General features: G+C 33.9%; 1 protein-coding gene across 1 annotated transcript; it reads right to left on the bottom strand.

The window, feature by feature from the left end:
• Positions 1–7,674: 7,674 nt before the first annotated feature.
• On the bottom strand, positions 7,675–12,192 carry LOC145604869 (putative nucleolar protein 5-2). The gene is made up of 9 exons (XM_081660849.1): positions 12,125–12,192; positions 11,908–12,018; positions 11,777–11,818; positions 10,218–10,397; positions 9,961–10,125; positions 9,610–9,810; positions 8,775–9,272; positions 8,534–8,668; positions 7,675–8,420 (listed from the first exon to the last, which is right to left on the bottom strand). The coding sequence occupies exons 2-9, from the start codon at positions 11,983–11,985 to the stop codon at positions 7,983–7,985; spliced, it is 1,737 nt and encodes a 578-aa protein (XP_081516975.1). The 5' UTR covers positions 11,986–12,018; positions 12,125–12,192; the 3' UTR covers positions 7,675–7,982.
• Between the last annotated feature and the right edge of the window lie 2,086 nt (positions 12,193–14,278).

Below are 14,278 nucleotides of genomic sequence, written 5' to 3' on the forward strand. Positions count from 1 at the left end.
CCATACTGTGGAGATCCAAAAGAGACTTCCCAATTTGAATAGTCGTTTCATATTATTTGCAACGATTAGATATTTTTCCTCTCTACTGTATGCCAAATCGTTGCAAATAATATGAAACGGAGGTAATACAAGTATAAAATGAAAATTTAAAAAGTTTCATATACAAGTATATTCCAAATGAGGTAGTCTACATATTAATAAAATGCACCCAAAAAAGTTTTGAGTTGATAAGGAAAAGGGTTGAAGAGAGACAAAAACTTTGCATAAAAAATTATTGGTTCATTGTTTAACTCGTTTGGACTACAACTCATCATCTTGCAATATTGCATGGAGAAGGAATCAAGGAATTAGTTTCCATTTCAAATTGACAATACTAGCAAAAAGTGTACCTTGTGAATTTGCGACCCTACTCATCAATATGATGCCGTAATGGGACAACCTGAATGTCCACGAGACCACGACAATTTGTTTTATTTATTTCAAATTTTCAAAAAACAACGAAAGTACTTCTTCTATTCTTTTTTACTTGACTTGTTTCCTTAATCATGCTTGCCAATGTAAAATTTTAACGATCAATAACTTTAATTCTCAACAAGTAAAAATTTTAAAAGTTATATACTACCTTCGCTTCTTATTATCTGCAACAAAGGGGTATTATTTATGAGATATAAAATATTCCTTTGTTGCAGATAATAAGAACAGAGGTAGTATTATGATAGTACGCATTGAGACGAATTCAAAAAGATCTCACATGAATATGTTTGTCCTTACATATTATTTACAAAAGACGATCAAAGGAGGGGTGATAAATAGTGTAAAAGTCAAAGCGGGTCAAATAAAAAAACGGATGAAATATAATAGAGTATTCACCACATTTAAATAACTTTATAACTTTTGAAGTACTGTAGTGTTTTACAAAAGCTAGCAAAGTAATGTCTTTTTAAAAAAATAAATAAATAAATTATTGTTTATGATTTGATCCCATTTATTTAGCTCAATATATGAAGTATTGTCCATAAAGGCATTTTCTCATTGACTGAATTAAGCTGAACTGAGCTGAATTTCAACGTTAGAGAACAAGGCCTAACTTTGAAGGTTTAAAAAAGTTTATAACAATTGAGGTTGAAATCAAATAAACAAATAATGTATTTGTACATTCGATAGCCTAACAACGAGTCAACGACACATGAATACATGATGTTGCACATAAGACTAAGGAGCAAAAATTCACACGGGGGGTGTTAAATACCGTCGTCCAAATTTATCGCCACCGTCATCATTTCAAGCAAACTGACGATTTTGCCCTTATTAACTTTTTTTTTCCATTTCATTCTCTAACACTAGCCCATCAACCAAAACCGTGTTAACCACCACTTTCTACACCGGACAGCTACAACGACAACGAAAGTCGACAAGAAATGGATGGTGATCGAGGTGGCTCGACGGAAAAAGAATCGGGGTCAATCGCAGCTCCATGGTAACCGAATTTGAACTCCGGTCACCATGGACGATAACCGGACTTGGGCTCCGATCACTGTGGATGGTAACCGGATTTGGGCTCCGGTCACCATGGTCAACCGGAGGTCAAATCCGGTTACCGTCCGCCAAAACCGATTACCGGAGCCCAATTAAAAAATTGATTAGTTTTCTTCAAAAAAAAATGGTGGCTGGTAACCGGAGGTGAAAACCGGTTGCCCACCATGCTGGCTGCAGTCAACCGTTTTAGGTTGCCGGTTACTGGTGCTGGCAGCCGGTTTTCACCTTCGGTTACAGGCCACCTATTACATAAAAAAAATAATAATAAATAAAAAATTACTTACCTCCTTTACACCTATTCTGCCTTCGAAGTCACCACCGCTGTTTGAGCTTGCCGCCAATTGCTTCCCGGTAATTCTCAAATATGTGGTGGTTGTGTGATAAGAAAGGTGAGTGGTTGGTGTTTGAGGAGAGAAAAAAAAAATAAGGCTGAAAAATGAGTTTGGGTTTAACAAAAGCAAAATTGTCAGTTTGCTCGAAATGATGACGGTGGCGATGAATTTGGACGACGGTATTTAGCATTTCACAAATTATTACAAGATCGGTCCATTGTTTTTGTAAGAACTTTTAGGGATGAATTATTATTGACTGTGACCAGGCCAATTACGCCTGAAAAGCCCAGCCTTTAATACCTTAATTCAAATTGGGCTTCCAGAAAATCCACTATCAAGCCTGGCCCATAATATAATAGTCTGTTTCGATTTAATCATAAGATTTTTCACTTTATATCTTTTTTTTTTTTACTACTCCGTATAAACTAATGCAATAATATTTTAAAAGTCAATTATTTTGAAACAAAAAGAGTATTTGTTAATAATTTAACATAATATGATGTGTTCTGCGCATTTACAAATTCAATTTTATCTCTACATCAATGAATACTTCGAATAATTTTTTCTAGCTTTCATTGCTTGATGCAATTATCAAGCCTTCTTTGATTGCCTTTATGAGCATTCAAATCGTAGACAACTACGGGCCTGTTCTAATTTACCGAGCTGAGCTTAACTCAACTGAAGTGAACTGATTAAAGCTGAACTAAACTTCATTGAAAAAAGGTAAAATGAATAGTATTTTATGAGAGAATGAAATTATGAACTGAACTGAACTAATTGAAGCTAAACTGAAATTAAACCAAAGAGTAGAAATTTGACCATAGTTATAAGAACATTTTGGCTCGACTAGGTTACACCGTTACATACTAAATTACTAACATACGGAGTAATTTTTTGACAGAGTACCATGAATAATCTAGTTGTCCATGTTTATTTACCGCTGTTAGTATTATTGAATATTTCTGACTAGAAAAGTTAAAACAACCAAATTCAACTAACTATGGTTAAGTCATTAATGTGGTCCAATGCTTGATAACCGAGAGTGAAAGAGAAAGATGAAGAGACTGAGACACATAAACAGCTCAACCATTTATGTTTTTCCAACTTTTTTCAAGAATATCTAACAATAATAAACTATAACAAGTAAATTTGTCAGAATTATAATATTTCTTAGATCTGCCTAAATGCTCAAGACTCATACTGAGAAATTTTGCATCATTCCAAACTAGATTACAAAATTTATACACATAAAAGAAAAAACTTCATATTTTTTCCAATTGTAATTTGGACACGTATTAGTATTAGACTCTGACTAATTCGGATTCAATTCAAATACTTGGTGTATATTCTTACATAGAATTAAGACGAATCTCATAATTACAAGAAATAGCTTAAAATTAAAGCTACAAAGGAAAGGAAACATTTTCATTCCTTAACTCATGGAGTCAATGGTACATAGCTGCATAATCATCCTGACAAAAAACAAAACACCACGCAATTCACATAAGAAACAAGTTACTACCTCCGTTACAGGTTATGTGCAATGATTAGACATTTTCCCTCTCTACTTTAGGTCAAATTGTTGCACATAATTTGTAACGGAAGTAGTATAAAAAGGTAGATCTGATCTATACACTATTAAAAAAAAAAATTTTAAAAAGCACAATAATAATGACAATATAAGAAAAAAAAAATGTTTAGATCTAAAACCCAATTAGTCAAAGACATAAAATTTGACAAAACCAAAAGGTTTACTTAAAATTTAACCAATATAATGAATAATAAACAAGCTTTGAGAAAGAGGGAGAAATTTTGAAGAATTAAAATCATGTATCAAAACCACCCAATATTTTGCTCAATAATTTAAAAAATATATATATATATATATATCACCCAAAAAAAAAAATTCCAAATAAATTCTATGAAACGATAAAACAAGTTAAGAAAGAAATTAAGACAAGTTAAGAGGAGAGAGAAAGAAGGAGAAAGGGGGATGTAGAGCTCCCTTCAATCCAAAAAATGACAAAACCTTGAGAGGGCAAATAACAGCTCTTGAGATATGCAAAACCAAAGGCCTATCATCATAAAAAGAAATGGATAGGACTATGGATAACCATATATCAGCAGCTGTATTATGCCCTAGTTAGGCCTTCTTTTGGACTTCAAGGAGCTCTACTTTTACCCAACTCCGCTTTAACATCAACACGAACACGAACACGGACACGATTTGATTAATCAACATCTTATTAGGATATAAGATTTGCTTTGTTCATCTCAGTATCAACTTACAAAAGTTTATTGTTTATTTGTAGGAAGAAATGAAACCCTAAATAACCAAGAAAAAGTTATTACAGCATGAGTGAGAGGGAGGTTATGGTGATGTGTATATATATAGGGAATGAGTGAATGTATGTGTATATAATAACCCTAAAGTTATGTTATACTCTGCATATTACCCTAAAGTTATATTGTGTCGAGAGATAAGAAGAGATGGGGGGTTGATTAGTCTACCTTGGTTAATTGAGTATTTAATGGTATTTAAGTGGATCGATCACAAATGAGTGGTTCATACCAATCCCTTGGGTTTCCTCATTATCAATACCAAATACATTGTACTACGTATTACTCTCTGTCTCGCCCATTTTGTAATAATCACAACACTTTTCTTTTGTATTAGTTTTATACGAAGTACTTGGTACGGAGTAATAATTACAACGTGTATAACTCCCTAATTTGAAACAATACTCCGTACTTTTAATTACTCCATATTTCTCTCACCCACTAACCTCCTTTATACTTTTGATAAGAGATTAGATAGGAATTTATGACGAATCTTGTACTCAGCTCGTAATCAATTTTATTGAGGAATAATAGTACTCCGTATTATTTAGGAATTACATATTTTAATGTCTTGTACTGTACTTTGTATTAAAATTTAAATTAACACAATCAAATTATTTGATACTCTCTTTATATTTATTTATTTGTTTCATAATTTCATTTGACTATTTACGTTATTTAAGATACATATATACTTACTCCAATTCAATAGGTGCAAATGGAAGTGCTAATTCGGATTTTAAAGTCACGTTTAAACAAGGTCCAACTTAAATTGGCTCAAGTCGGATAAATCTAGCATTCAAACTATGTTTAGCTTAGGTTTGGATTGGATTAATTTTGGTCCAAGTTATATCTAGTCGCTTGCACATTCGGCTAACTTTTAGGTTTAGGTGGTATCAAATTCTCTATGGATTGTATCAAGCTGTGTTAATATGTTATTGAACGCAGCAGAGTATATAATTACATACAAGAGGGATAGCTCAAATGGTTAGAGCTTCCCTCCCGATTTCGGGAGATTCGGGGCCTAAGATTATGGGATCGATTCTCACCCCGCCCTTGTGGCTCTTTAAACAAACAAACAACAACAACAACAAAAAAAATAAAATAAAAATAAAAAAAAATAAAATTACGAGGATATAGCATTATGTGAACAAAGTACTCCCTCCGCCTCTTTATTCAAGTCCACTTTCTCATTTTTCACGGGATTTAAGATTGGTGATAGATTCCTTAAACAAGTACCAACGTACAATACTTGCATTAAATAAATAGTGATAGTTTCCTTAAACAAGTACTCCCTCTATTTTTTTTTTTATTTTATATGCATCAGTTTGACCGGCACATTTGTCGAGACGCTATTTTGACCATAAATATCTTTAATTGTGTATTACAGTAGTAAAAATTGTAACAAAATTATATTATGAAACTAGACATTATGACGAATCTAATGATATATAATATAATAACATTTATTCATTTTTTAGAGGTGAAAAAATTAAGTCAACCATGATATGTAAATAGTGCAATTGTCAAAGTGATGCATATAAAAAAAAAGCATAGGGAGTACCAAAGTACAAAAGCCCAATTATATTTAATGCATGGGACAAAAAAGCACAAAAAATGAGAAAAATTTTAGGACAATTTGGGAAATACATTAGGAGAATGAGGTTAAAATTATCAAAAACCACTTACTAAAAAAAGTAAAGATCCTTATTATGGAACTTTAATTTTAATTTGTCAAAAAAGGAATAGTGGACTTGAATAAAGAGACGGAGGGAGTACATCAATACGGGTATCTTTAAACCAAAATTAAAACCTAAAACCTTATATAAGAGTAAATAAAAAATTACAGTACTCCATAATAGAATTGAAAAAAAAAAAAAAAAAAAAAAAAAAAAAAAAAACTGAGAAAAATCTATGGAAGCTGGTTGGCACTAGATTCTGGGTTTACTTTAATGTACTGTGTGTAATTTACTTTCCACCTGAAACGTCACATGTTATGCTGCTTTTTTGTCCCCTTCTTTTTTTAAAAAAATAAAATAAAATTTAGTCCGTTTTATTGACCCGCTCCATTTGACGGGCGTGGCACAGTCTTCACTCTTCAGCGCGGAGTCCCGACTCCCGATGCTCTTGCTTCATTTATCAGATGCATACACGTGTACGCTTTTCAAAATGAGGGCTCAGATGTAATTTTACCATTTCTACTCTTTTTATCCACTGTTTGACATGGGTCTACCTGAATTCCGCCGGTAGTTGATCATTACCGGCAAGATATTTCATTTAGGATCTGTCTTGTTCAACTTAATTTCAGTTCAGTTTAATCAGTTCAGTTAAGTTTTAGTTTTTTTCTCTTAATCTCTTATCATTTCAGCTTTATTCAATTCAGACTCAATCAGTTCAGTTTTTTTAGTAAATCGGAATAGACCTTTATTCATAAGACTAGGATTGTTTACCGATTTAAGATCGGATAGGAAATTTAAATTTGAAGAATCGAAGATTGGTCCGGGAAAACTAGGACAAGATCAAAAGACTGGTCTAAAACCAAAACGAGCTTAAACTCGAATAAATTTAAGCAAGATTTTTTTAATGGCATTTTAGCAAGTCTTATCTCAAAAACTCATATAATTAACATTTTCCAAATTTATTAAGGATAATTTTAACCATTTTAAAACATTTTTAAGTGTAATTTTAAGCAAAAAAAAAAACCACCCCCGATCCAATACTGGTGTTTAAATTTTTTAAGGATTTTACATAGAACCGAAAACTAAAAATATTACTACCTCCGTTTCGTATTAGTTGCAACTTTAGAATATTATATATCTCACAAATAATATCCCAAAGTTGCAACTAATAAGAAACGGAGGTAGTAATTTTTCGGAAGACCGGATTGGTTAATTAAGCCCGATAAAAATAAATCAATTTTTGAACACCCATATGTGGGCCATGTGGCCAATTTGCCATATCTAAGCTATCAAATAGGAAGAATATTCCCAAAAAAAAAAAAAGACCCATTTAGAACCCTAAACCCGATAGATACAATAATTTGGGTTTTTGTGGGTCTGAATTTCTAAGACACAGCATATATGGGTCGAAACTAGGTCCACTTACAAAATAGATCTGGGTATGTGTCTGTCAGGCTTGGGCCAGATCCAGCCTATTTCCATGTCAACTGAACAACAATTGGGCAAAAATTGGAGCTCTACTCTGCTTATGAATCTCCGACTATGTCCAATTCTAATATCTCAATGATGATGGGACTTAGATTGACCTATATGCGCAGTATACGAGTTTTCCTTGGTAGGCAAAATCTTGCATGAAACAATCATACGATAACTTACTGCAAGACTATATAAGCTCTATGACTACACACAAGTGAACACGAGAATGTTTCATCCAAGACTTGCTCAAGCACATGTAAAGGATACTATTTTAGCTTTCAGCAAGTGAATTATCAATCTGCAACCCGAAGTCAAAAAACATCAGAACCAATATATAAAACATTTTCAAAAAGTAAGTCAGCCAGTACTCAGCCATGTAATTCATCACAATGGCTGAAATCAAAGATAAAATATCTTGAACACGATTTGCAGCTTTAATCCTTGAACAAACATTCAGTCACATACATGAGGCATAAGATTACTAGACTAACTCTAACAAGAAATACTCCTATAACAAAACCCACCCCAGCAAAGAGCAAATTATACAGAAACGAAAAATATTATCCATTGTCGAAGATGGCCAAAATTGTTTGATTTGCCCGAATTACCAACAAATACCTCAATCCTCGCTGCTCTTCTTCTTCTTCTTTTTCTTTTCTTTCTTCTCGCTTACAGGTTCAGCTTCCTCACTAGCATCAGCATGCTTTCTTTTCTTTTTCTTATCCTTTTCTCCTGCCTCAACAGTTTCCTCGTCCTCTGCCTGCTTCTTCTTCTTCTTCTTTTCCTTTTTCGTTATCTCTTCATCATCTGCTTCTTTGTCTCCATTCTCAGCCTGCTGCTTCTTTTTCTTCTTCTCTTTCTTGGATTTTATTTCAACTTCAGGTTCAACATTTTCATCATCACCATTAGCAACACTGTCTTCCAAAACAGCATCCTTCTTTTTCTTCTTTTCTTTCTTTGCCTTCTTTGTTTCCTCAACAACATGAACATCCTTTTCAATTGCCATCAAATTATCATCCTTCTTACCAAGGATAGCATCAGCTGCAGGATTATACGTCTGCAAAAGATAAAAGATAGAACGCAGTGTTAAAACGAAGGCAAATAAAAAGACTGCCAACTTGGCAAGGCAAGACTTGCAAGAGAAGCAGGGAGTGAAATGGTAAACAATACCTTAGCAGGGGTAATTAGTGCTCCTGCTCCCTTCTTACGATCTTTGTCATAAACTTCTATTTGTGGTTTTCCCTTGGCTGATCCCGCAGATTTGCCCAACTCTTTACCTTCAAGATTTCTTAGACGAGCTTCAAGCTGTTTCAGAAATGAAGCGGGGTATTTGAGAACAGGTCCAGAATTTTCATATTAAAAATAAAATGGAAGAAAAAATTTGGCAGAAAATTGATTATGAAGTTGTTACCTTGGCACGATTTTCAAGACCCATAGTGTTATCAGGGTTATCTCCAAGAGCATCATAACGAATAGCCAATGCAGTTTTTGCTGCAAGAGAACGAGATATTTTCCCCTTGTGTTTAGGAGCAGCCTGCCCAATCAAGGAAGCATGGTAGATAAGCCCATATTTAGGGGTTGCATGTTTTGTTTTCAAAGCTCTGAAAAGAGCCTTTTCTGCCCCAAGAATTTGTACTGTGCTTCCAGGCTGCTTTGCAAGATTTATCAAGCTTCCACCATGAGCAATAAGACGGGCACCAACAAGCTCACCAACAAGAGCAGTCAAATTTGGAGCGATTGTGTTCATTCTGCTTTTCAAATAATCATATAATTGAGCTCTGTATTCAGCTAGAGACAAAACTTGGTCACAGAGTTCACTGATATTTATTAAATCAAGATCGCTGACTTCAGTTCCCATAGAAATCATTGCAGCCTCTTTGAGCGCTGTCTCAACATCCTCATCCAAGATCTGCAACAAAAGAAAGGAATGTTAAATTCCACAATGTTACCTACTTGATCATAGGACTGTCAAGATTTTATTTCATGACCATTTCCAAATGACTTCACCAACTGTCATTCTCTCTAAATTGTCCAAACCAAGATATACATGAAATAACATATATTACCAATGTTGATAGCACAACTACATAGCTACTTGAAGCAAGTCAGAGAGTAGATAACCAGTCCTTAACCCTTAAATTCAGTCCATAAAGTCCCAAGAGGTATAAGCACGATTCAAACACAAATGGGATGCAACACAAAATACATAAAGATGAGATTATAAAATTCATTGGAGTGGTGTTTACCTCAGAGAAGTCCAACTTCGCAGCGTTAACACGATTCATCATGAACTTCACAGTCTTGGCATATAGTATATTGTCTTGCACAATCTTTGCAAGCTCAGGAAAATGCCAGCCATACCATTCTCGGACCCTCATAGCATATGTATTAAGCTCTTTGTCAAGATCATCCAACAAACCGATAGCTTGAATGATCATAGTGTCTACCTGCATATGCATGAAGTGCAGGTTAAAAAAGGTGATATGAAGTATAAAAAGGCAGACATTGAATATCTTTCACTCAAGCAAGACCAATATCATTTAAGTTATTGACCAAAGTTAGCAGCCCCCAACAGTGATTTGTGGATTTTAACTGACCTTATCAGGACTGAACTTTAACTTGTATCTAGATAAGCTGTGAGATAAACCCAAGCTCATTGGAGCCAGATCTTGAGCTCCAAGACCTGAGATGAGTTCAGTCAGCTGACTTCTTACTCCCCTCATTAGCTCCATCACTGAATTATTGTGAACGCACTCAATTTGCTGCAATACAAGGCCATATCCAACTTTAAATTAGATAGGTGAAAACACAAGCATAGCAGAGAGAAGGGCATCAAATTGAAATCTACACTAACCAATTTCTCCTTGATTGCATTTCCAAGTTTAGAATCAGCAACACCTAATGTGCTACCCGTGCAGTGTGCTTTCAAAAATTTTCTCAATCCCTTGCTAGGTTTGCCGTCAATCAATAAAGTAGTAGCTGCTAAAGCCTCTGATGTATTTTCAAACTTGTCAAATGCTTTCAGCTTCACTACCTGAAGAATTGTACAAAGTCAAGCACACCGGTTAACAAATTAAAAACAGTAGCATTATTAGTTGACTACAAAACATCAATAATTGGTGTAGAAACTATCGAGAGCTATGGATGAAACACTATACTGAAGTTATATCCATTGAGAGAAACAGATTAAGTATATTTATAATCTTCCAGCATTGCACAGCCTTGCGTGCAATACGGCAGTCAGATATCACTTGGAAAACAGACTAAGAGCATGTGAATAACATTAAACTTTGCATATTCCAGGTCCTAAAAAATATCATCTTTTGGTGAGCTTTCTTTCTTGAAACAAATACAAGCAAGTTAGCTTGAAACAGTCCTCAGCCTAACTCTGTAATGGACTTGAAGCAAAACTACTAAATATTCTCTCATGGACAAGTGATTGTTTGGTTGTTCAATAATGCCATCCACATCATTAACTAGAGATTTAAGAACAGAATGTTATCCAATCATACATTTTTTTTTACACTTCCACATAGGGTAAAGGCAGTTTTCATTGACAAACCCAAAATTTAATATAGTACTCATTTTCAAGCAGTGTTTAAACTTGCCAATAACAGAATCAACAAATCCTTCTCAATTTCATTGACTCAAACACCGAACAACTTGCATGACCAAGAACCAACTAATCCATCCACCCTCCTCACCGCATCTGACACACTACGAGCTTAAAACCCTTACTCATCTTAACTAATCTGGCATTAAACAACATTTAAGCCTTAAATTTCTGAAATACCTAACCCAAAAGACACATACAATAATGTAAAACTTCATAATTAGGGCATTCAGTTTCTACATCCACTACCACCAAATACCACCTTCAACTAAAACCAAATGCACTATACTTCTAGAAACTTCTAAATTTCTAGCACCCATTTTCACACATACAAAAATAAATGATTCAAACATGAGAAAAAACAGCAGTAATAAATTCATAATTATCATCTAAGTCGAATTAATTGGCAAACCGACTATCCTGAACATAAACCATTAAACTGATTGCTCCCTCCACAACAAAACAATAACCTTAAAACTTCTATTTAAAACCTAAACCTCGTATTTTCGCCTTCCACAACACAAACAAAATCTCGGGAAATCTAAACGAACCAATACAACTTCCCAACGACAAAATACAGTTTTCTACGTTACCAAAATAACACTTCTACATCCATCATACTTCTATGCATCGATACCACTCTTAAGTCTTAAGATAAGAGTATGCATCATACTTCTATAAATATCAACAAAATTCAAAACTCATTTCCACACTTTAACAAAAACCCTTAATAATCATTCATCAATATCATTCAATCATAAACATTATAAATAAAAAGAATAAAAGGCAGAAGTATAAACCTTTCTAGCAGAATCAGCAGTTGAAAACTCTTTCCACAAATCCTGCAAATACATAAAAGCACATTAATACTCACAAAATCAACAAAAATAAAGAAACAAAATTACCCAGAAAAAGGAAAAAAATATCATACCTCAACTTGAGAAAGCTTTCCTTCATCAATAACTTTGAATAGGGCAAAACCCGCTGGAGTTTCGAACAACACCAACATTTTTCTGCCCTCAAATTTTCGCCCTTTTTTTCACTATACCAAAAATCAACGATAAACCCAGAAAAAAATTAGTATTTAGCAATTCATTAATGAAAGAAAACATGCGTAACAAATTGAAAACAAGGAGAAGGAGGCTTACCCTAGAAGAGAGGAGAGAGAAAATGGGGAGAAGCAGAGTGAGGACGATGAAACTAAAATTAGGGTCTTGTGAGGGTTTTAGAGAGGCGACTCTCTTTTTTAAATAGCCTACCTCTTTCTTTTTGGGTCGGGTTTACCCGATTTTAGGTCAAGTATGTTACTCGTGTTTTTTTTTTTTTTTTTTTTTTTTTTTTGACGGGTGTTATATATATATATATATATATATATATATATATATATATATATATATACTCCCTCCGTCCCCAAATGATAGTCCCTTATGGACAAAAATCACGGGAATTAAGAAACTTAAATAAAAGTAATGAAATTACATTGAAAATATAAATTTACATTGGGTATGTAAAATAGTAGAGAGAGAAAGTAATAAAAGTACATTGAAAAACAAAATTTACATGGAAAAGTTAAATTTGCACAAATATTGTTGTAATTGGAGGAAATTTTGATAAAAAATTGATATTAATGGTACTTGAAAAAAGCAAATGGGACTATCAATTTGGGACTAAAAATAGGCCATAAGGGACTATCATTTGGGGACGGAGGGAGTATATAATATACACACACACACACACACACACACACACACTAGGGCAGCTAACGCGCGTATTTGAAAGAAACATAGAGCAACATATATATGAGCTTGTCCTAATAGAGTTTCGTTATGCATAAAGAAACGCATACAAGGGGTAAGGGTGTAATTACACGTAAATGCATATTTTGAATTTAGAGTTAGTATTATTGGGTGATTTTTACTACCATTGGATGATCAAAGAGTACCGTTGAACATTTAGTGGTACAATGTATGCATGTAGTGGTATTATACATACATTCATTGGTACTAACTATGTGTAGAAATAGTATCACTAAATAAACAATGGTGTTTTTTTTTTTTTTTTTTTGACAAGAAGAGAAAGGATTTCATTAACGAAAGATAGCCAAACGGCACTTACAAACAATTCCGAGGAAATCTAAAATTCCAATACAAATACAATTCACCTTAGAACTAGTTACATCGCGGATTCGATCAACGATCACCTTTATAAAAATCTTCATCTGAAGCAATACAATCTGTGAGTTAGCACTAATTTGGCTTGAGATCCACATATGAATAGTTGTGTTGGGTGAAAAAACTCATATGGCCTTTTAGACACTTTTGGAGATTGTGAAACCCTAAATCTTCAAACTTTGACAGACGAACAAACAAATAAATTATACCTAATAGATCAAACTCCATCATAAAGATGTGATCTTTTATTGAAAGCAATCAAAAAGTTTTTTTGGGGCTTACCGCCGGTAAAATACCGATGGAAGCCCATACAAAAATTTACAATTGAGATCAGAAGAAAAGAGATGGAAGAGAAAGAGAGAGAAGCAGAAGATCGAAGGAAAACCTTCAAAAAAGAAGAAAAATCTAGTAACGAAGGCTAGAAAAACCCTCCCAATGGAGAAACCGTAGAGGGAACTAAAGTACCCTCCCAAGAAGAAAACTTAGAGGGAACCAAAAAAAACAATGGTGTTATATAAGCTTTTAATGGCAAATTTAAAAGTGGTCCCACTTACTTATCTCTCTCCTCCTTTCTCTCTCAATCATGTACTTTTTAATATTTTTATATTTGTTATGCATTTGCAAATGCATAACAAAACTCCATTAGTACTTCCTCCATTGGATCCATATATTAAGAGGAAAGGTCCATATCAGACAATGTTACAACACTCCGTGGGAAATTACTAGCTAAAGTGTATATACTTCGCATTTTCACATGTATCACCCATAGCTATGAAATGAGCTATGTATTACAACTCCTTTAAGCATGCGAAAAGCCGAAAATAAATAAACATTAAATTCGCTCTATCAAATCTAATATCATCGAAAACTAAGTGGATGGGAGAAAGACCAACATCATGGGATATGGTTTTGATTACAATAATTGCATCTGATTCCACCCATAAATTGATGTAACCAAACTGAAAGGCCAGACTTAGAGCATATCTCACAGTTTATACCTCTACACTATTGACAACTCAATCTTCTTCATTGCCGTCATAATAATGCTGCCTTTATCATCTATGAGACAACCCCCAACCCAGCCAGCTCATAACTCAGAACGCGGGCATCTACATTTGCCTTGATACACCC

This window comes from Chenopodium album, chromosome 22 (assembly GCF_948465745.1).
Source record: "Chenopodium album chromosome 22, dcCheAlbu1.1, whole genome shotgun sequence".
NCBI classification, from domain to species: Eukaryota; Viridiplantae; Streptophyta; class Magnoliopsida; order Caryophyllales; family Amaranthaceae; genus Chenopodium; species Chenopodium album.